This window comes from Mustela lutreola, chromosome 1, assembly GCF_030435805.1.
Source record: "Mustela lutreola isolate mMusLut2 chromosome 1, mMusLut2.pri, whole genome shotgun sequence".
NCBI classification, from domain to species: domain Eukaryota; kingdom Metazoa; phylum Chordata; class Mammalia; order Carnivora; family Mustelidae; genus Mustela; species Mustela lutreola.
Window position 1 is genome coordinate 183474444 of NC_081290.1, and position 21792 is coordinate 183496235.

Genomic DNA, 21792 nt, shown 5'->3' on the forward strand with positions numbered 1-21792 from the left:
CTCAGACTCATAAGTGAAGTTCGTTCTCTGCGGCAGCTGTGGGGGGCTGAGCGTCGCACCCCGGCTTCTGCCGGCCAGCGTCTGGGGAGTCCCCCGAAGGAGCTGCAACAGGTCGGCCTGAGTTCACACCTTTCCACCTGGTCCCTGTGCCTAAATGGGGCTCGGAGGGGCCCCTGAGCCCGGCACCCCCACCCCGCCCCCCGTGGCCCCTCTCCCACGGTCCCATCTCCCAGGCCCCAGGGCTCCTAGCTCCTCCGCCCACCCCCGGGCATTTCTCATCCCCTTGCCGCTGCTGCTAGGCCTGCCGCAGAATGTTCTGGAGCTCCCTGCAGGGGCTCGCATGGTGCGTGGCCCTTGGGCTGCTGCGGGCCGTCGGGCGTCTGCAGCCCCGCGGGCGGGCGGGCAGGCAGCGCTGTCTCTGACCCCAGGCTGCTGAGGCCGCTGCCAGCGCCGCGGAGGAGGAGGCCGGGCGCAGGGGGCGTCTGGCGGGCCAATACGCGGCCAGCCTCGGTCACCAGCTGAGGCTCCTCCGCCAAGACCTCGGGGCCCGCCGGGAGCAGTGGGCGTCTTTCTGCTCCGAGCTGATGGCGGCCCGGCGGCTGCTGAAGGCCCAGGTGGGCTCTGGGCCCGCGAAGTCCTCCCGGACCCGGCCGAAGCCAGAAGGGTGTGTAGCTGGTGCCTCTGAGTCAGGCTTGCTGACATGTGGCCTAGGGTAGGAGCGAGTGTGGCTTCCCCAGGTCCAGAACGGGCCACAGCAGAGGGTCCTTTCCCCATGCCTCACAGCGTGGCCCCTGATCCGGCCTCTCTCTTGTCCCCCCGGCTCCCCGCAGGGAAGTGCCCCCCCTGGATGCTGCTCTGAGCAGCCTGTCCCAGGCTGTGCTGCAGGAGGGCCACCGCCTGAAGGCCTGGGGAGTCCTAGGTTCCGGCACCGGGGCGGAACTGCTGCGGCCAGGTGGGTTCTGCTCCCCCTTGCCGCCCCCCCAAACCTGGCCCGGCAGAGTTCAGGTACACAGGGCCCGCAGAAACTTGCCCCACCCCCAGGACACCTTGCAGGGGAGGAGAAGGACAGAGCAAAGTGGAAACCCCCAAAGCTGGGAGGGCCTTCCTGGGCAGTGTGTGGGCCAACAGCTGTGTTGCTGAAGAGGGAGCCTGCGAACTGGAAAGAACAGGGGAGGAACCGAGCCAAACTGCCCCAAAGCATGGCTTTATACCTAAGGGAACATTTTCTGAGAGCAAAAGCCCAACGGATGAGTGCAAAAGGCCTATTTGGAGAATGCTGGACTTGCCTGGAAATGAAGAGTGGGAGAAGGATCCTCTTGGGTTCTCTGTGGGAATTCTGAGTACACGGAGTCCCCAGCCCCATCAGGTGACTGATAGGCTGTCACCATTTTTTCCCAAAGTCTTTCCAGCCCCTGCCAGCCTGGACTGTGATGATATCACAGTGTTGTGTCTTGCAGGGGGGGTCAAGCCCTGTGCTCAGCAAAAGACAAGATGCTCTGCCCTCAGGGAGCACTTGCTACTGGGGTTGGGCTAGGGTTCTTCCAGCTCCTTCCAGGCACCAGCCCAGGGAGCCCCTAGCCTGGCCCGTCCACCTCACATGCAGAGCTGAGCCATAATTTGCTTTCCAGCAGCCTCAGCAGACCCTCATGGGGGCATCCCGGACATCAGCGTGAATCCCGTTACCAAGCTGATGGTCCCTGGCCCCAACTGTGCAATGCTTCCAGCCAGTGGCCATGCAGGATCCGTACCCCCTGGCTACTTCATCCACCCCAACACTGGGAAGGTGCTGCCTGAAGCTGGAAATCTGGGGTACGATCTGCAGGGAGCTACCCTGGTGCCCACCACTGACTTCAGTTCCGGTGAGACCCTGACCACAAAGGAGCTCCCGCCCTGCCAGGGTCTGCTGGGATCCTCTGGGAGGATCTCCCCGGGAGCCCAAGGCAGGGAGCAGGGCTCTGTCCTTGCACTGTGGGGTATGATGATGAGCAGAGAAGCAAACACCTTCCCCCCTCCTCACTTTAACATTCTTGCTGCAGAGGGTGAGGCCGGGGAGAGCCACTGGGTACAAGAAGGCTCTGCGGGGCCAGGTGGGAGGCTAATGGACCAACAGTGCTAACACTCCCTATCTCCCTGTCTCCTTGTCTCTGCCCGTCCAGGTGGCATCCGAACGTCAGAAGCCGCCATCCTCCCCTATGTGCCCTACCCAACCTGCCTGGCCACAGGCTCCCCTCCCGCCACCCACCTGCCCATCCTGCAGCCCAGACGGACGTCACAGCTGGGGGCGCTCATGACCGACCCCACAACCGGCATCGAGGTGCCTGTGCTGGCTGTGACTCTTCATCCTCAAACCAGGCAGTGGCTCACTCTTGGGGGCACATACTGCAATCCTCTCACCAAGACCTTGGCCCCCCTCGAGTTGGGGGGCCCCATGGAGGACCCAGTCACGGGAAGCATCTCGCCAATCCTGGGAGTCGGGTTGGATGAAAACACAGGTATCCGCCGTCCCCAGTGCTGGGCTTCCCTGCCCTCCTCTCTGCCCAGCTTGGCTTTTCCAGTCCCCCAGTCCCTTACATGCCCCATATTCTGGTCCAGGCTGCAAATCACCCCAAAGCCACCTTTCCACCCTTTATCCCCACTCTGCTATTATACCACCTGCATCCTCGGTCCTGGCTTCCCTGTCCCCTGCCCCTCACTTCCAGTCCCCCACCCCTGTGCTCACCCGGTCTGCAGGCCCCTGGTCCTCCTTTATGCGTCATCTCCCTGCATCTCTGTTCAGCCCCTTCCTACCTCACCCTCTTGGGTTCCGCTGCCAGGTCAGGTGTTTGCCCTGGGGGGGCTGCGAGACGCCTCGGGGAGCCTTATGCTGCCTGGTGACTGCTTTGAGGAGCCTCTGAGCGGGAAGACGGTCCGGCTGCAGGGAGCTTCTCGGCGGGAGGGCCAGACAGTGCCCCACATGGGAGGATCACAGGCCCTGCTGGACGCCAATGTGTTGATGGCCCAGAGACGAGTGGTTGCCATGCTCCAGAGCTACCGGGAGAGGCCGGGGTCGAGGACACAGAGGCTTCTGGAGACTACCATCAAGGACACGAGACAGGCACTGGGCTTGAGTCTGCACCATGCCCTGCAGCAGGCTCGGAGACTGGAGCGGCAGCTGGGGACAGCAGAGGCCATCATGGCCAGTGGTGGGAGGATAGGTACCTACTGACTGAGACCTGGGCTCTTGGGCCCCTGGCATCCCAAGCCCTGAATGACCCGGTGCCTCTGTACCCTCAGCTCATAAGCTCGGGGACAGGACTGCAGCCCCACGGGTCACACACACACGCACACGGAACAGAGGGAAGAGAGGAGTGTGGTGGCTTCATGCCCGATCCCGCGAATGCTGGGCTTGAACTCTGTTCTCTTGCCAATCCTGCAGGGTCTTACATGTCACGATCATGAAATATATGTTCTCCTGTTATTTCAGAGCGTCCCCAACAGCGTAACATGTTATGAAACCCATTTTACACCTCCACTAATACAAGGATGGATGAGGAGAGGAAGTAGGAGGGGCACCTTCCTGGAGCTTACCTCAGTCATTCTCTCTAGAAGCTTCCGCCCATAATGTGACAAAAAAGAACCAGGATTTGGGGTCAGAACTGATTCGAGTTTGAAACCCTGTCCCACTATTTAATGACTCTTAGACGTTGGGCAAGTTACTAGACTTCACTATGTTTTAACATCTTTAAAATGAGGATAAAAACAGTATATACTTTAGGTTCCATTGTAGGGCCAAATAAAATGTAATTTGTAAGAAGTTCCCAAGCTCAGACTTTTGGTACATGGTGGGTGCCCAAGAATATTTGATACTTTTCTTTTTACCTTTTTAGTGTGGCCTAGAAATTGTTCTCAGCCTCCCAGACCCCAAGGCCACTCAGTACCTTCCTCCTGAATTCAAAAGGCCAAGCGAGGCCCCAGAGGAAACAAATGCAGTCTTTGCAGGGAAGCCTCTCGGGTCAGGGATTAGCCCTTTGAGCCTGGCACTTAGCCTTCAACCACCCTTCTCTCTGCTAACTCCCCCTTGTACTAGGGATGATGTGCTATCCTGGGACAGAGCTGTGGGTCCCGGTCCTATACGGGATGGAGATCCCAGACCCTGAGGGCTCAGGGCTCATGGTGCCCATCCTGGGCATGGAGACTGATGGGAATTCAGGTGATGCCACACCCCTGGCAGGTTCAATGGAAGATGCTGATGGCAAAGGTAGGAGGGAACTGGGGACCTGTGAAAGTCCCAGGGGGATTAGGGTTGTGACTTAGCCCTGGGTGAGAAAGCCCTGGAAAGTACTTTCCAGGAAGGGTACCCCCAGTCTATTTACTCTTGAGTCATAGGATGGGGTCCTTCTGACACCTCCGCTAGGGCTGCTGAGATTCCAGAATCGGAGGACCACAGGTCATTTATCCCCCATTGAGAAAAGTGGGTCTTTTCAAAAACCAGCACTTCAGAACTTCACCTTCAGGGTCAATGGCCTCCGAGAATCCCTCCAATTCAGCTCAGAACCCCTCGAAGGGCAAAAGGGGTTCTCAGGGGTCCTTCAGCTCCCTTCCACCATGTTTGCGTCTTTCCATGACCACCCCTTCCTTCTTTCTCTCTTGCTTTCCCACAGGTCTTATCCCAATCTCGATTGGGGCTCAGGCCATAGACCCCTTCACCGGGGAACCTGGTCCTGTCATTGGTGCTCAGACAGACCCCTCTACCGGACTGGTGGTGCCCATCGTCCAAGGGCTGGAGGCCCTGCCTCGGGGAGTGAGAGACCCTGGTCTGGTTCGTAGAAGCCATTCATACTGTTCCTTTTCCCAATTCATCCAGCAGCTGCACACTGAGTACCCTCTAGGTTCCAGGCACTGTGTTAGGTGTTGAGATGCAGAAGAACTAGACGGGGCTCCTGTCGGCCAAGGATTCCAATCAGGATCATGGTTTATAAGGGCGTTAAGGGAGCACAGGGGAGGGACGTCCAAATCACATGCAGGAAAGCTCAAGGAAGGCTTCCCTAAAGAGGTAACACCTGGGCTGAGTCCAGAAGATGCCTCGAGGGGTCAACAAGGCCAAAGGTGGGGAGCGTGAGACCACGGCTGTCCCGGGAGGGTGAAGGGTGGCCAGCAAGGAAGGCAGGAAACCAATCACCAACAGCTTCGGGTGCCTGGCTGAGGCCTGGAAATGTGGCTTACCGTGAAAGCCATGGGGAGCCACTGAAGGATTCTAAGTAGACATGTGATGTGATCAGATACGAATATTTTTAAGACTCTTAAATTTGGAAAACTTGGCACAATACAAAAAGAAAATAAATTACTTATAATCCTACATGTCTTAACGTATGTAAATGAAGAAGCACAAGGTCCCTCCTCCCCATCGCTCTCCCCCATCTGCCGTCAGCAGCTCCCCCATGCAGACACCACTCACCTCGCCCCCAGTCTCCCACCAGTGCAGCCACTATTAACAGGTTGGCACATCTCCTTCCAGACATTTTTGTGTGTGCGCATGTGGATATATCATCAGCATTCTAGAAAGTTCTCTCTGGCAGCCTTGCAGAGGATGGATGGGAGCAGGGCCAGCCTGGAGAAGGAAGGCCTGTCAGGAGGTTATTGCAATAATTCAGCCCTTGGCAGGTCTCCATGGAAATGGAAATGACTTCGGGTCCTCCCATACATTCTCAGCCTGGTTCATTTCAGGAACAAAGATGGATGTGTTGTAAGAGATTCTCGTTAGCAGCCAAGACACTTTCATTCTTGCCCTGACTCACAGTTTCACAGAGGCGTCTGAAGGGGTGAGATGAGGGGACGAGAACAGCTTCCCGCTGCCGCACACCCCCCTGCCCCGACCTCCCAAGAGGAAGGTGGGGGCAGGGGGCCAGGTGGCTCCACAGAGGCCGGGCTTTAGAGGGAGGGAGAAGGGGGCTGCGGTCTGGAGGCGAGGGCACAGTTATTACGATCAAGCCAACAGCCTCACCAGCATAGTCCTGGACGCCGGAGAGTGAGGGAGGCCCCTGTCTAGAGGAGAGGCCCTGGGGACCTTTGATGAGTCCCCAGGTTGTGAGGAGAAGCGTAGGAGCCGCAAACCGGTCGGACGTTGCAGCTGGACACCTTGGAGAAGGAGCTGATAGCCCGGGAGCAGTACTGGCGGTGCCAGGAGCAGGAAGAGCTGCATCTAGCCGAACGCCTGGGGCAGCTGAGTGTCGAGCTGCTCTCCGTTTCTGGCAAAGACGCCCGGAGGCAGGTGAGGCCCAGAGGCCCCACCTCACAGCCCCCCCACCCCACCCCCCCTCCAGGCTGCACAGGCATCTCCTGTAAGTGCGGACCCTTTGTCTCCCCCGCTGACTGCAGAAGTGGGACCTGTCTCAGGGCAGACACCTGGCTCCAGGCCCTAGACTCTGGCCATCCCGGAGAGTCTAAGGGTGGAGGCGGAAGGATAGCCCTGAGACGGCCTAGCCCACGGCTCCTGCCTTGCTTTGTGTTTCCCGTCCTGTGCAGCTGGGGGCTGCTGAGGAGGCCCGGGCAGTGCTGGAGGCCAGGCGCCTGCAGGAGACTGAGAGGCGAGCCAGGGCCCTGAGCACCCAGCGTGGGCCCGAGCGGAGCCTGCTCTCTCAAGGTGGGGCCCAGATCCCAAGAGCAGAAATCTCCCGGGAGTAGGGATGCCTCCCACAGCTGCCTGGTGGGGAGTCCGTCCGTCCCTCTGAACGCTCACCAGCAGGCTCACCTGCCCCACCGGGCTCCGTCCCCATGGAGTCCCATAAACCCTGTCTTTTCTTCTTCTCCCTCTCCCCTAGGGTGGCTGCTCTCACGTGGCCCCTTTCTCTGCCCCTTGCAGCAGACAGAGAGGAGTGGGAGCAGGAGGCACAGATGATGCTAGGCGTGCAGAAAGTTCTGCGGACTTTAGCACAGACAGCAGAGAAGCTCAGGCAGGCGGGCGGCCGGCTGCGGGGCCAGGAGCAGGAGACGTGGCTGCAGCAGCATAGTAGTCCGAGCCCGCACGTCTGGAACCGTCCCTGGAAGGTGAGGCGTGGAGGCTGATAAGCAGACCCACGCGGGAGGAGCACGTGCTCCCGGGTTGTCAGTGTGGTTCTTCAGGGCAGCGTGACAGTCAGGAATGAATGGGCCCAAGGGGCAGCAGATAGGTTGGGAGGGGAGTGGGAGGAGAGATGGAAGCTCCCTTTTCATGTGGGCCTTTCACTTCCTGTGCTCTAGGTGGCTGAGCGTCTCTCTGAGGAGTGTCGGGAGGTGGTAAGGCACAGACAGAACTTTCTGGATAGGGCCCTAGGCCTCCTGCAGTACCAGCGGGAGCTGAGCCGCCTCCACCTCTTCCACACCCAGGTACGGCCTTGGACGTGGCCATGGAGATCTGCATGTCCAGTTCAGTGGGGGCTTCGGAGGGTAGTTCCCAAAGCAGCCCCGTGAGAGAGGTGGGAGCCACATGTGGAACCGAGTTCTATTTTGTCCTAGATCATTGCGTCAGGCTCCCCTGCATGTTTGGAGAATTACCCTGGAGACAGATTCTATGGAAAGATCACCCCTTCTCTCAGGGACCCGGCTGCTGCTTGCCCGCTCCTGATCCCCTTCCTGAAGAGCGTCACTGAGGTGCTACAGGGAGCTCAAGGCCGTGGCCCAGGCCTGGGGGACCAGGGGCCTGCAACAGGTAAGGCTGGTCACCAGCACGGCATTCTCTGCTGCCGCCAATGCTGATCATGTTTGATAAGTTCTAAGACGATGGTCAGGGCTCCCAGCTCTCTAACTGTGTGGCCATGGAAGGTTCTTCAGGTAAAACATAGAGAACATAGAGAAACTCATCGTACTCATTTTCTGTTGCTATGTAACAAACTATCTGAAAATTCGATGGCTTAACACTACAAACTGATTATCTCAGTTTGTGCAGGTCAGGAATGTGGTGCCGCTTGGGGGAGCGGGGTGCCTGTGGCTCAGAGTCTCCTACAGGCTCCACCGAGATGTTGGGCTAAGGCTGCTGTCACTTTAAGGTTTGCCTGGGGAATCAATGTCCCGTCCTATGGTTGTTGGCCAGAGACCTCCGTTCTTGCTGACCGTGGACTTCAAGGAGGAGCTCACAGCATGGCAGCCGGCTTCCTTCAGAGCAAGCGAGAAGGGACGAAGGAAAATGGAAGCAACCGTCTTGTTGTATCCTGATCTCATCACCTGTACCATATGCTGCTCATTAGAAATTAGTTACTAGATGCAACCCACTCTCAAGGAGAGGGGATGATACAGGGTGTGGATACACATCAGAGGACCCTGGGGCTGTCTTTCCAGCCATCTGTCACATCTGATACTACCTCTGGCTCTTCTTACTTTAGCCACAGCCCTGGGCCCTTACTCCAACAACTGTCTTCTTCTCTGTTCAGATGCAGATAAAGCTGACATCATGTGGACCTCACCACTCCTTTCTACCCTGGAGAAAGTAGACATCTGGTCCCAAGCCCGCAAGGAGGAAGCTGAACTACAGGGACAGATGCATCACCAGCTAGGTAAGCTCCTTTCCCTGCAGCCCCTTTTGGAGCTATCATGGTGCACTGAAGGCATTTGATGGTGTGACCGCTGGGCACTGGGAATGTCAGAATCTGGATCTACCAATCATCCCTTTCTGCCCACCCCCAACCTAAGATTCCCAAGGGCCCTTTCCACTAAGGAATAAGAAATAGGAATCAAAGTCTCACTGCAAAAATAACTTGGCCAATTTCAAAGGGGAAGTCCTAAAGACCTCCATCTTCCCACTGAATACTGAATCTAAATCTCAGGATTTTAATCCCTACTGGCCGGCCACATGTTACAAGGACTTAATAGAAGAGGGTGAGACAAAAGGAGATAGGCTGAGGAGATAACGAATAGGAAGCCCGCGCCCCAAAAAGGGACTCCAGATCACTTTCCCAATACCACCCCTTGACAGTGGAACTCAAGCAAGGATCTGGCTGGCCTTGCCCTGAAGATTCACATCTATTTCAACCCACTTACCTGCCAAGTGGAAGAGGATGAAAAGGAAACAATGTGCCTTTCAGTTGACCACAGTGCAGGCCGCTAGCAGTACAATTCCATAATCGTCCTTGAATTTGACCACAGGTCAGCCAACTGTGGCCCACGGGCCACCGCCAGTGAGCTGTTTCTATGTGGCCCACAAGCTAAGCAGAGTTTTCCATTTGTAAGTTATTGGTTGGGTGAGGGGATTCAAAAGAGGAGTGACATTCTTGCAGAGTGCTTTGCACTCTTCTGTGTGCTATTCCCAGACATTGGACACATCAGCTGTTCAATCTTTATAACAACACAGTAAAGGAGGTACTTTTACTCATAGAGAAACTGAAGCATCTGACTAGGTCAAAGAAGTAGTCAGAAATCATGCTGCTAGCAAGGAGTTCAGCTGGAATCCAGTCCCAGAGTCTGTGCCCTTAACCTGCTCACCCATATGAAAAATGACCCAGCACCATAGGGCAGTGCCTAAAGGGGGATGCAGGCTCTTGTGGTGAGTTCCCAGGAGGACAGATCACTGTGTGTCAGAGAAGCAAGAGAAGGCCCTGAGGGGGAGTGAGACTACGCTTCCACCGTGAAGGTGGGACAACTGAATTTGAACCCCAGTTTTGCCTCTCAGCAGGCAAAGCCTCAAATATTTACTTTCTGACCCTTTACAGACAAAGTTTTGCTGACCCCAGAACTTAACCAATTGTAGTATTAATTGGGCGTCCCTTTAGGGGAAACTAAGAAGAGGGTGGGCAGAAAGTGGGTTCTCACCACCACTTCAACCTCTATTGTCTTACAATGGTATTGACTTTATTTATTTTTTTTAAAGATTTTTATTTATTTATTTGACAGAGAGAGATCACAAGTACGCAGAGAGGCAGGCAGAGAGATAGAGAGAGAGAGAGTGAAGTAGGCTCCCTGCTGAGCAGAGAGCCGGATGCGGAACTCGATCCCAGGACCCTGAGATCATGACCTGAGCCGAAGGCAGCGGCTTAACCCACTGAGCCACCCAGGCGCCCCTGGTATTGACTGTATAATGTTGAAAGTAATTTTGGGGTACCTGGGTGGGTTAGTCGGTTAAGCATCTGCCTTTGGCTCATGTCATGATCCGGTGGTCCTGGGATCAAGCCCCACATCAGGCTCCCTGCTCCACAGGGAGTCTGTTTCTCCCTCTCCCTCTGTCCCTCCCCCTGCTTGTGCGCACGGTCTCTCTCTCAAATAAATAAATAAAAATCTTTAAAACAAAAAAAGAAAGCAATTTTATATACACTGCCATGTTTATGCCTGGTCACCCAAACTTTAATTCTGTAAGATTGCAAAAGATTATTCGCTTCCTATTTTGTTTTTAAGATTTTATTTGTTTATTTGACAGAGAGAGAGAGAGATCACAAGTAGGCAGAGAGGTAAGCAGAGAGAGAGGGAGAAGTAGGCTCCCCGCAGAGCAGAGAGCCCAATGCGGGGCTCGATCCCAAGACCTGGAGATCACGACCCGAGCTGAAGGCAGAGGCCCAACCCACTGAGCCACCCAGGCGCCCCTCAATTACTTTTTCTAGGTGAGAGAGCTGATGTTCAAAGAAGTTTAGTGTCTTTCCTGGGGTGTCCCAGGACCTGGATCAGAAGCCAGGTCTCTGGCTGCAAGTTCAGCATTGTTTCCTACACCATGCTACCCAAGTTTTTCTCATTGTCTTCTCAAGAATAAAAAGACAACACAGTATGTTTAAAGACCTAAGGCCCATTAGAGAGAATTCTGTGAGGAAGGAAGATTGTGATGTTAATCCGGCTAATGTTTACTGAGTGCTTCCCCTGGGCCAGACACAGTTCGGAGGACATTACATTTAGTGCTCCAAACAACCCTATGAAATAGTAGAAGAAAATTGTTGCCATCTTTTCCAGATCCTTGGTGTTTTGTTTTGGTTTGGTTTGGTTTGGTTTTGATTCAGGCACTTTTGTTCCTATTTACTGATTTGCTTTTTCATGAAAATGGATGGGAGGATCTGAGGCACTGTGCATGTAGATAGCATGGATGGGTGGGTGGATGAATGGGTGGACAGATGGATGGGTGGGTGGGTGGATGGGTGGGTGGATGGATGGTTGTTTGGATGGGTGTGTGGATGAATGGATGATCGAAGCAATTATACCTTTTCTAAGTTGAATAGTGTTGTTGTTCTTGTTGCTTTTATTAAGAATCGTTACTGGACAGAAAAGTCAGTAAAATCGTTGCTGTTTTCTCTTGATTTCTATAGCCCCCAAAAGCTCTTTGCAGGATGTCCCAAAACCTCAGATAATGCAGAAGGAAGAGCTTATCATTGTGCAACCCACAGATCTTTCTGCCAGGGAGTTTGTGGTTTACCAGTATGGCCTCTCTGTCCTGCACCTCCTCATCCCCCAGCTGCATGTAAGTCTGGGTTCTGGCCTCTCTGTGGAGCAGTCATCTTGCAGCCAAGAAGGTTAAGGTGACCAGGAAGGAGGCTTTCAGGTGGTGATACGTATTGGGATTAAGCAGCTGGAATTGGGAATTTACTAGTCTCTCCTATAAAGGGACTGACAGAAGTCACTTTACCAGGGGCGCCTGGGTGGCTCAGTCAGTTAAGCCTCTGCCTTCGGCTCAGGTCATGAACCCAGGGTCCTGGGATCGAGCTCCACATGTGCTCTCTGCTCAGCAGGGAGCCTGCTTACCCCCCCTCTCTCTGCCTGCCTCTCTGCCTACTTGTGATCTCTCTCTCTCTCTCTCTCTCTGTGTCAAATAAATAAATAAAATCTTAAAGAGAGAAAGAAGTCAGTTTACCAATCTACAATCTAATCTCTTAACTGACAGTAAGTAGAATCAATTTAGTACTTTATACATGCCATAAAATGTTCTAAACAACTTGCGTGAATGAATTCATTTAATCTTCACAAAAACCCTATGCCATAGATATTATTATTTTTCTCATTTTTTTATTCAAGTATAATTAACACAGCGTTCTATTAGTTCAGGTGTACAATCTGATTCAACAATTCTATACATTACTCAGTGCTCATCATGACAAGTGTACTGTCAGTCCCCTTCACCTGTTTCCCCCTCTCTCCTTCCTCTGACAATTGTGAGTTTGTTCTTTGTTTGTTTTTTTGTCTCTCCTTTGTTCATTTGTTTTCTTTCTTAAATTCCACATATGAGTGAAATCATGGTATTTGTCCTTCTTTGCCTGAATTATCTCACTTAGCCTAATACCCTCTAGGTCCTTCCCTGTTGTCACAGATGGCAAGATTTCATTCTTCTTTTTATGACTGATTAATATTCCCTTGTGCATATCTATGTATATATGTATGCCATGTCTCTTTCATCCAGTCGTCTCTCTCTCTGACTTCTCCCCTCTCACGCTCGCTCTCTTTCTCATTGTCTCTCTCTCAAATAAATAAATAATCTTTAAAAAAATACTGTTGGTATTCTCATAGGGATTACACTAAATCTGTATATTACTTTGGGAAATATGAACATTTTAACAATATTGGTTCTTCCAGTCCATAAGCATGGAATATCCTTCCATTTGTTTGTCATCTTCAATTTCACTCATCAGTGTAGTGAAGACTTTATTTATTTTTCAGGGTGAGAGGGAGAGAGAGCACAAGCAGCGGGAATGTTAGGCTGAGGGAGAAGCAGGCTCCTGGATGAGCAGTGAGACCGATGCGGGGCTCAATCCCAGGATCCTGGAATCATGACCCAAGCCAAAGGCAGATGCTTAACCCACTGAGCCACCCAGGCATCCCTTCTTTCATCAGTGTTTTATAGTTTTAAGAGTTCAGGTCTTTCCCCTCCACAGTTAAATTTATTCCTGGGCATTTTACTATTTTTGGTGCAATTGTAAATGGGACTGTTTTCTTAATTTCTCTTTCTGCTATTTCATTATTCATTATAGAAATACAACTCTGTATATTAACTTTGCATCCTGTGACTTCACTGAATTCATATATCAGTTCTAGTAGTTTTTTGGTGGAGTCTTTAGGGTTTTCCGTATATAGCATCATGTCACCTACAAATAGTGAAAGTTTTACAAAATTCTTCTTTACCAATTGGGATTATACATCTTTTTCTTGTCTGATTGCTGTGACTAGGGTTTCCAGTGCTATGTTGAATAAAAGTGGTGAGAGTGGACATCCGTGTCTAATTCCCTATCTTACAGGAAAAGCTCCCAATTTTAACACCATATAATGGTGTTAGTTGTGGGTGTTTCATGTATGGTCTCTACCTACTTTGTTGAAGATTTTTATCATGAATGAATGTTATATTTCGCCAAATGCTTTTTCTGCATCTATTGAGATGATCATATGGTTTTTATTCTTTCTCTTATTAATATGAGGTATCATGTTGATTGATTTGTGAATATTGAATGATACTTGCACCCCTGGAATAAATCCCACTTGATCATGGTGAGTGATTTTTTTAAATGTATTGTTGGATTCAGTTTGCTAATATTTTGTTGAGGATTTTTGCATCTATGTTCATCAGAGATATTGGCATAGAGTTAAATGGGGGGTTGGTTGTAGTGTCTTTGTAGTGTAGTATCAGGATAATGCTGGCCTCATAGAATGAATTTGGAAGCTTTCCTTCCTCTTCTGTCTTTTGGGGTAGCTTGAGAATAGGTATTAACAGTTCCTTAAAAGTTTGTTAGAATTCACCTGGGAAGCCATCTGGTCCTGGATTTTTGTTTTTTGGGAGTTTTTTTTTTTTTTTTTTTTTTTACAATTACTGATTCAATTTTATTGCTAGTAATTTCTCTGTCAAAATTTTCTAATTCTTCCTAATTGCAGTTTTAGAAGGTTATATGTTTCTAAGAATTTACCCATTTCTTTTAGGTCATCCAATTTGTGGGCATATAATCTTTCATTATATTCTCTTATAATGTTTTGTATTTCTATGGTGTTAGTTGTTATTTCTTCTCATTTATTTCTGATTTTATTTATTTGAGTCATCTCCCTCTCTGTCTTTATGAGTGTGGCTGAAGGTTTATCAATTTTGAAAATTTTCTAATTTGTTCTAATTTTAAGTCCTTATTTTATTTATTTTTACTCTAATATTTATCATTTCTTTACTTTTACTGGCTTTGGGTTTTGTATGTTCTTCTTTTTCAGGCTCCTTTTGTTGTAAGTTTAGGTTGTTTGAGATTCTTCTTGCTTCTTGGATTAGGCCTATATTGCTGTAATTCTCCATCTTACAACTGCTATTGCTGCATCCCAAAGATTTGGGACTATTGTGTTTCCATTTTCATTTGTCTCCGTATGTATTTTTTTTTTAATTTCTTCTTTGATGTGTTGGTTGACCCATTTATTGTTTAGCAACATGTTATTTAACCTTCATGTATTTGTGTTCTTTCTGGATTTTTTCTTGAGATTGATTTCTAGTTTCATACCCTTGTAGTTAGAAAATATTCATTACATGATTTCTGTCTTTTTTAATTTGTTGGGACTTGTTTTGTGTCTTAACATGTGATCTGTACTGGAGAATATTCCATTTGCATGTGGAAAGAATGGGTACTCTGTTTTTGGATAAAATGTTCGGAATGTATCTGTTCGATCTACCTGGTCCAATGTGTCGTTCAAAGCCACTGTTTCCTTGTTGATTTTCTGTCTAGATGATCTACTCATTGATGTAAGTGGGGTGGTAAAGTCCCTACTATTATTGATTTCTTCCTTTATGTCTGTTAATTGTTGCTTTATACATGTGGGTCCTCCCATGTTGGGTGCATAAATATTTACAATTGTTACATCTCCTTGTTGAATTGTTCCTTCTATCATTAGGTAGTACTCTTCTTCGTCTCTTGTTACAGTTTTTGTTTTAAAGTCTATTTTGCCCATTATTGATACTTCAGTTTTCTTTTCACTTCCATTTGCATGAAAAATGTTTTTCCATACCTTCACTTTCAATCTGTATCTTTAGGTCAAAGTGAATCTCTCATAGACAGCATATAGCTGGGTCTTATTTTTTTATCCATTCAGTCAGCCCATGTCTTGACTGGTGCAGTTAGTCCATTTATATTCAAAGTAATTATTGTGTGTGTACAAGTAGCTGCATTCCCCTGCTAGGACCTCTAAACAAAGTGTTTATTAATAAGTATGTACTTTTGCCATTTTGTTATGTGTCTTTATGATTGTTTTGTAGTTCTCCATTCCTTTCTTCTTTTACTCTCTTCCCTTTGGCTTGATGGTTTTCCTTAGTGATATGCTTGGATTTCTTTCTCTTTGTTTTTTGCCTATTATAGCTTTTTGATTTGTGGTTACCATTAGGTTGATATATAAGGTCCTATCTGTATAGCAATCTATGTTATGTTGATGGTCACTTAAGTTTGAACCCATTCAAAAAGCCCTAAAATTGGGGTGCTTGGGTGGCTCCATCAGTTAAGCATCTGCCTTCGGCTCAGGTCATGATCTCAGGGTCCTGGGATCCAGCTGCATCAGGCTCCCTGCTCAGTGGGACCCTGCTTCTCCATCTCCCTCTGCCTGCTGACCTACTTACTTGTGATCTCTCTCTTTCTCTGTGTCAAATATATAAATAAAATCCTTAAAAATTTTAAAATAAAAGCACTAAAATTTTAATCCCCTCCACAACATTTTATTTATATTATGCCATACTTTACATCCTTTTATTTTGTGAATTTCTTGACTGGTTTTTATAGATATAATTGATTTTAGTCCCTTTGCGATTTAACTTCTGTACCTGGTTTATAAATGATTAATCTTTTATTATATTTCTACTTACCTATGAATTTTTTTCCTTTCCTAATTCTATTACACCCAAATACAGCCTTTTCTTTACACTTAAAGAATTACCTTTAATGTTTCCCATAAGGCTGGTTTAGTGGTGATGAACTCCTTTTACTTTTTTCTGGGAAACTCTTTATCTCTCCTTCTATTCTGAATTATAGCCTTGCTGGATAAAGTATTCTTGGTTGCAGTTTTTTCTTTCCTTTCAGCACTTTGAATATATCATGCCACTGTCTTCTGGCCGGCAAAGTTGTGCTGAAAAATAAAATGATAGCTTTATGAGGTTTCCCTTGTGCGTAACTATTTTCTTTTCTCTTGCTGCTTTTAAAATTCTCTTTATCCCTACTTCATACCACTTCAATTATTATATGTCTTGGTGTGGACCTCCCTAGATTGATTTTGTTGGGGCTTTCTGTGCCTCCTGGATCTGGACATCTGTTTCCTTCCCCAGATTAGGGAAATTTTCAGCTGTTATTTCTTCTAATAAGTTTTCTGCTCCCTGCTTTCTCTTTTTCTTCTGGGATCCATGTGATAGGAATGTTACTACACTTGATAGTGTTGCTGAGTTCCTTTAACCTACTCTCATTTATTATTATTCTTTTTTGTCCTGTTCAGCTTGGTTATTTTCCATTATTCTCTCTCTTCAAGCTCACTGCTCTGCTCTTCTGTATCCTCTAATCTGCTGTTAATTCCCTCCAGTATGTTCTTAATTTTAACTATTGAGCTCTTTATCTCTGATTAGTTATTTTTTTATATTTTCTATCTCCTTGTTGAAGATCTTGCTGAGATCATCATTCTTTCTCAAGACCAGTAAGTATCTTTATGATCATTACTTTGAATTCTTTATCAGGGATATTGCTTATCTTCATTTCACTGAGCTCTTTGCTGTGACTTTGTCCTATTCTTTCATTTGGGACATATTCCTCTGTCTCCTCATTTTGTCCAACTCTTTGTTTCTATGTATTAAGAAAGTCAGCTAAGTCTCCTGTTCTTGAAAGTAGTGGCCATCAATTAAAGTGATCCCTATCATAATACCACCAGCATTTTTTACAGAGCTAGAACAAGCAATCCTAAAATTTGTATGGGACCAAAAATGCCAAAGCAACCTTGAAAAAGAAAAGCAAAGCTGGAGATACCACAATTCCAGACTTCAAGTTGTATTCCAAAGCTTAGTGATCAAGACAGGATGGTACCGGCACAAAAAAAAAGATGCATAGATCAATAGAACAGAAGAGAAAACTGAGAAATTAACCCACAACTATATGGCCAATTAACCTTTGACAAATCAGGAAAGAATATCCAGTGAAAAAAGGACAGTCTCTTCAAATGATGTTGGAAAAACTGGGCAGCATCATGCAAAAGAATGAAGCTGGACCACTTTCTTACACCATTCACAGACACAAATTCAAAATGAATGAAAGACCTACATGTGAGACACGAAACCATCAAAATCCTAGAGGAGAACAAAGACAGTAACCTTTCTGACATCAACCATAGCAGCATCTTACTAGATATGTCTTCAGCAGCAAGGGGAACAAAAGCAAAAATAAACTATTGGGACTTCATCAAAATAAAAAGCTTCTGCACAGTGAAGGAACCATCAACAAAGCTAAAAGGCAACCTATGGAATAGGAGAAATTATTTGCAAATGACATGTCTGGTAAAGGTTTAGTATCTAAAATATATATAGAACTTATTTAAAACTCAATACTGAAAAAACAAATAACCCAGTTAAAAATGGGCAGAAGACATGAACAGTCATTCCTCCAAAGATAATATCCAGATGGCCAACAGACACATGAAAAGATGCTCAACATCACTCATCAAATGAAATGCAAATCAAGGGGCGCCTGGGTGGCTCAGTGGGTTAAAGCCTCTGCCTTCGGCTCAGGTCATGATCCCAGGGTCCTGGGATCGAGCCCCACATAGGGCTCTCTGCTCAGCAGGGAACTTGCTTCCTCCTCTCTGTCTGCCTCTCTGCCTACTTGTGATCTCTGTCTGTTAAATAAATAAAATCTTTAAAAAAAAAAAGAAATGCAAATCAAAATCACAATGAGATATTGTGGTCTCATGCCTGAAAGAATGGTTAATATTAACAACACAGGAAACAACAGGTGTTGGTGAGGATGTGGAGAAAGGGGAACCCTTGTGTAGTGTTGGAGGGAACACAAACTAGAGCAGCCATTCCTGAAAACAGTATGGAGGGTCCTTAAAAAGTTAAAAATAGAACTACCTAGGATCCAGCAATTGCACCACTAGATATTTACCCAGAGTATGCAAATATACTAATTTGAAGAGATACAAACACACCAGTGTTTATAGCAGCACTATCAACAATAGCCAAATTATGGAAAGAGTCCATTTGTCCATCAACTGATGAATCAATACATATAAAGATATGTGTGTATACATATACAGACACACACTATATACACATAAACACACACACACACACACACACACACCCCAATGGAATATTACTAAGCCATGAAAAAGGATGAAATCTTGCCATTTGCAATGACATGACAGAGCTAGAGAGTATTATGCTGAGCAAAATAAGTCAGAGAAAGACAAATACAATAAGATTTCACTCACATGTAGAACTTAAGAAACAAAACAAATGAACATGGGGGGAGGGAAGAGAGGCAAACCAAGAAACAGAGTCTTAACTATGGAGAACAAACTGATGGTTACTGGAGGGGAGATGAGCAGGGGATGGGTGAAATAGGTAATGGGCATTAAGGAGGGCACTTATGATGGGCACCGGGTGTTGTATGTAAATGATGAATCACTAAATTCTACACCTGAAACTAATATTACACTGTACATTAACTAACTGGAATTTAAATAAACACTTGGGGGGGGGGAGGAAAAAAGAAATTATATCTTAAAATATTACTGGGAAAAAAAGAAAAAGTAGCAGCCATATGAAGAAGAGGCCCAGTAGGGTCTACAGTATAGGCCCTACGGTACAGTGTCCGTTCACCAGACCAGATGCACCAGCAGTGTCTCCTTTGTATGTTGTGCGTACCCTAATGTTGTGTGAAGACATGTTGCCTTCAGTCCAGTCAGCTGTAACAGCCCACATTGCCTGTTGTGGGCAGGGTTTAGTCTCTACACTATTAAGAAGCCAGTCTAGGGCCACCTCCGGCTCGTAGTTGTATCAGACCGGATGCATGCCTTCAGCTCATTTGCCAGGGCTGCAGTCACATTGAACTACAGTTGCTTCCCTTGTATTGTCTCCTGAGAGTCTTTCGTTTGTTGGTAGGGCCTCTAGACAGACCAGATGTCTGCCCCCAGTCCCTCTGTTGGGGTTGCAGTGACCCTGAACTACAGGGCTTTGTCCTTATTTTGCCCCTTGTGAGTTTTTTGTTGGTAGGCGGGATCTGCAGTCAGATTAGACATTTGCTTCCTGCCCATCGCTGGGCTGCCATCAAACTGGTACGTGTGGTTATCTTTCCCTCTTGCTAGGGGTTTGTTCCCAACCATGTCTCCAGCTTTCCTACCCTTTTCCGTGTGGCCTCCTCTCTGCGATTAACTGGGAGGAGTCTGTTCTATCAGTCTTCAAGTCATTTTGTGGGTTAGTTACACTGATGTGGCTGTTACCTAAGTGCATCAATGGGGCGAGATGAGCTTAGGATCCTCCTCCTCTGCCATCTTTCCAGGATCCTCTATATTTTTTTTCTCATTTTAAAAGCGAGGTGGGAAAACACAAAATGATTGAGTTAACTTACCCAGATTCTACAACCAAAAGGGTCGTGCGGGATGAGGACCTGGCCATCATGCGCGAGAGCTCCCATGCCTGACTGCCACGCTCTATTTAGAAATGTAATAAATTAATTCTTATAATTAGCATAAATATTAAACACATAAGTACTCTGTGCTTTCCTCTTCTTATCCTATTAAATTTTAAGTTGATATTCTAATGCATTTGCTTCCCATTAATTTGATTGGTGTTCTATAGCTGAGCCACATGAAAACTGTTGAGCAAGACGATGGGTTTCAGTTTGGGTTTTATTTGTTTCTTATTCTTTTCAGGCTCCTGAAATCACCCTGCAGATTGCCTCTCATCTTCCAGCAATGGATGCCTCAGAGAATGCCTTCCAAGGCTCCTTCTTCTATCAGGTGCTGCAAATTCGGTCCCAGAGGAGGGTTTGTAAAATTCTAGGGTCTAAAAATAAGCAAAAACACCAAATGTTATAAAACGTTTTTCTCTCTCAAATCCTGACATTCTTTATCCCCCTTGGTAATAAGTCATTTAGTAAGACATAATAAATGTCACCATGTAAAAGCTTTCTCCAATTAGTGAAATGAATATGTCCTGGCCCAGAGAATCATGATGGCTTTGTGCCTGTTAATGAATCTCTGTCATCAGAGTCGATGGTTCCAGACTGGTGTTTCCCATAAAAGAGTCTTGGTCCCTGCATCAGCAAATCCTGCACCGTCAGCATCTTTCTGCAGAAAGGGATTGAAATTGTTCCTGTTCTTGCAGTTCCTCGAATAGATAGGATTAGCAGGGCCTTGGTGGCAGCCCAAAGCCGGTGGACACAGACCTTAAACATTGTGAACAATCCATTGGTAAACCGTGATTTGAGAGGGGCACGGCTAACCAGTGCTGGAGGACTAGGAAACAGTTCACACTTGACGAGTTGGTTATTAGGGGATTTCGTCACACCAAAAATTACTCATATGTTGTACCCTCCAGGCATCCTTTCACTCAATCCTCAAAGCAATCTATGAAGTAGACAAGAATTTACTCCCATTTTACTGACAGGAATACCAACTCAGGATTCATTGAGTACTGTGTGTCAGGCACTTGGCCGTGGGCCACGCCTTATGTCATTCAGAGCTTACAGCACCCCAACCGGGGGGGTGGGTGCTCTTAGGAGATGGAGGCCCATTGAGGTCAAGTGACTTTCCCAAGATCACAGCGTTAGCAAGAGTTTAAACTCAAGTTAAGATGTATTTGAACGCCAACCTCATTTTTTAACCGCTGTTCTGTGTCGCCACCCAGAGTTCATTCCAGGGACAGATCTCAGACGATCTGACTCCAAATTAACTAATATTTTCCACTCCAACCTACTGCCTGAACAAGGGAGTTATTTCAAGTCCATTAGACAAGACAGAATAATGGAGAACATGATTCCAATAAAGACATGAAAGACAAAGAAAGAGCGCCCTATAAGGCACTGATTCTCAAACTGTGGTCCTCGGACCTCCTGGGTCAACCACCTGGGAAGATTGGTAAAAATGGAAATACCGAGGACTCTCCTAAACCAGCCCATAGAACTGGACATGCTGGGATGGCCCCCAGGAACAGAATCACTCCCTTGTGATGTTTATCCACAGATACAGTTTGAGAACCACTGCTTAAGGAAAGAGTGATCGGAGGACATCGATTAAAAAACAGTTGCATGCGTAACTTCGCTCTGAATTTCTAGTAGTTTATTTTCTGTACCACGGGGGTAGCAAAAGCTGGAGAGACAGTGGGGAACATGATTTATTCAGGGAGTTGAACTAAAGCAATCGTTTTTCCCTCTACATCTGAATCTTTCCTTCAGTAAATTTCCATTAGCCCCGGGGAGTCTCTGACTTTATGATTCCAAAATTATTTTAGACCACATAAAACTAGGAAGAGAAAGAGGTAGTGGAAACTTTCTCTGAAGTTGCCATCTCTGTGTTTGGGTACCTCCTCTACCTAGAGCATTGGAAACACACTGTTTATTGGGAGAGAGTCTTTGGCGTCTGTGGGAAGTTTCATTCTGCTGCTGATCCATTGCTTGGCCCACGTCGTCGCCAAGGACTTCCGCCAGGACACAAACCCTGCCTTTCTGAGGTCATTTTACAAGGTATTTATAAAATGCACAGGGCTCTTAGCTTCTTTCCCAGAATAACCAATTCTTTAAGCCATGCAACATTTCAAATCTCCTTAGGTCCCATTGTTGGCCTCTGGTTCCTACTGCCTGGCCAGGAAGAAGGTTTTCCTGGTCGAATTTCCTGTGGCAGCATATAACAAAATGCACGCAGCACTCTGTAGGGATTCAGAGAGAAGTGGTCTTCCTATGAGAA

At 47.4% G+C, this 21792-nt stretch overlaps 2 protein-coding genes across 2 annotated transcripts in view; both read left to right on the forward strand.

Moving 5' to 3' along the window:
• Positions 1-6212, forward strand: LOC131835688 (uncharacterized). The gene is made up of 7 exons (XM_059180154.1): positions 1-111; positions 831-952; positions 1629-1859; positions 2157-2492; positions 2814-3194; positions 4067-4237; positions 4641-6212. The coding sequence occupies exons 3-7, from the start codon at positions 1691-1693 to the stop codon at positions 4892-4894; spliced, it is 1311 nt and encodes a 436-aa protein (XP_059036137.1). The 5' UTR covers positions 1-111; positions 831-952; positions 1629-1690; the 3' UTR covers positions 4895-6212.
• LOC131828791 (uncharacterized) overlaps positions 5058-21792 on the forward strand; it is a 23120-nt gene continuing 6385 nt past the window's right edge. Inside the window, exons 1-10 of the mRNA XM_059169851.1 lie at positions 5058-5108; positions 6107-6247; positions 6502-6619; positions 6839-7023; positions 7216-7341; positions 7471-7663; positions 8382-8504; positions 11229-11380; positions 19762-19848; positions 21426-21572. Coding sequence (XP_059025834.1) covers positions 5058-5108; positions 6107-6247; positions 6502-6619; positions 6839-7023; positions 7216-7341; positions 7471-7663; positions 8382-8504; positions 11229-11380; positions 19762-19848; positions 21426-21572 — 1323 coding nt within the window. The remainder of the gene's footprint in view (positions 5109-6106; positions 6248-6501; positions 6620-6838; positions 7024-7215; positions 7342-7470; positions 7664-8381; positions 8505-11228; positions 11381-19761; positions 19849-21425; positions 21573-21792) is intronic.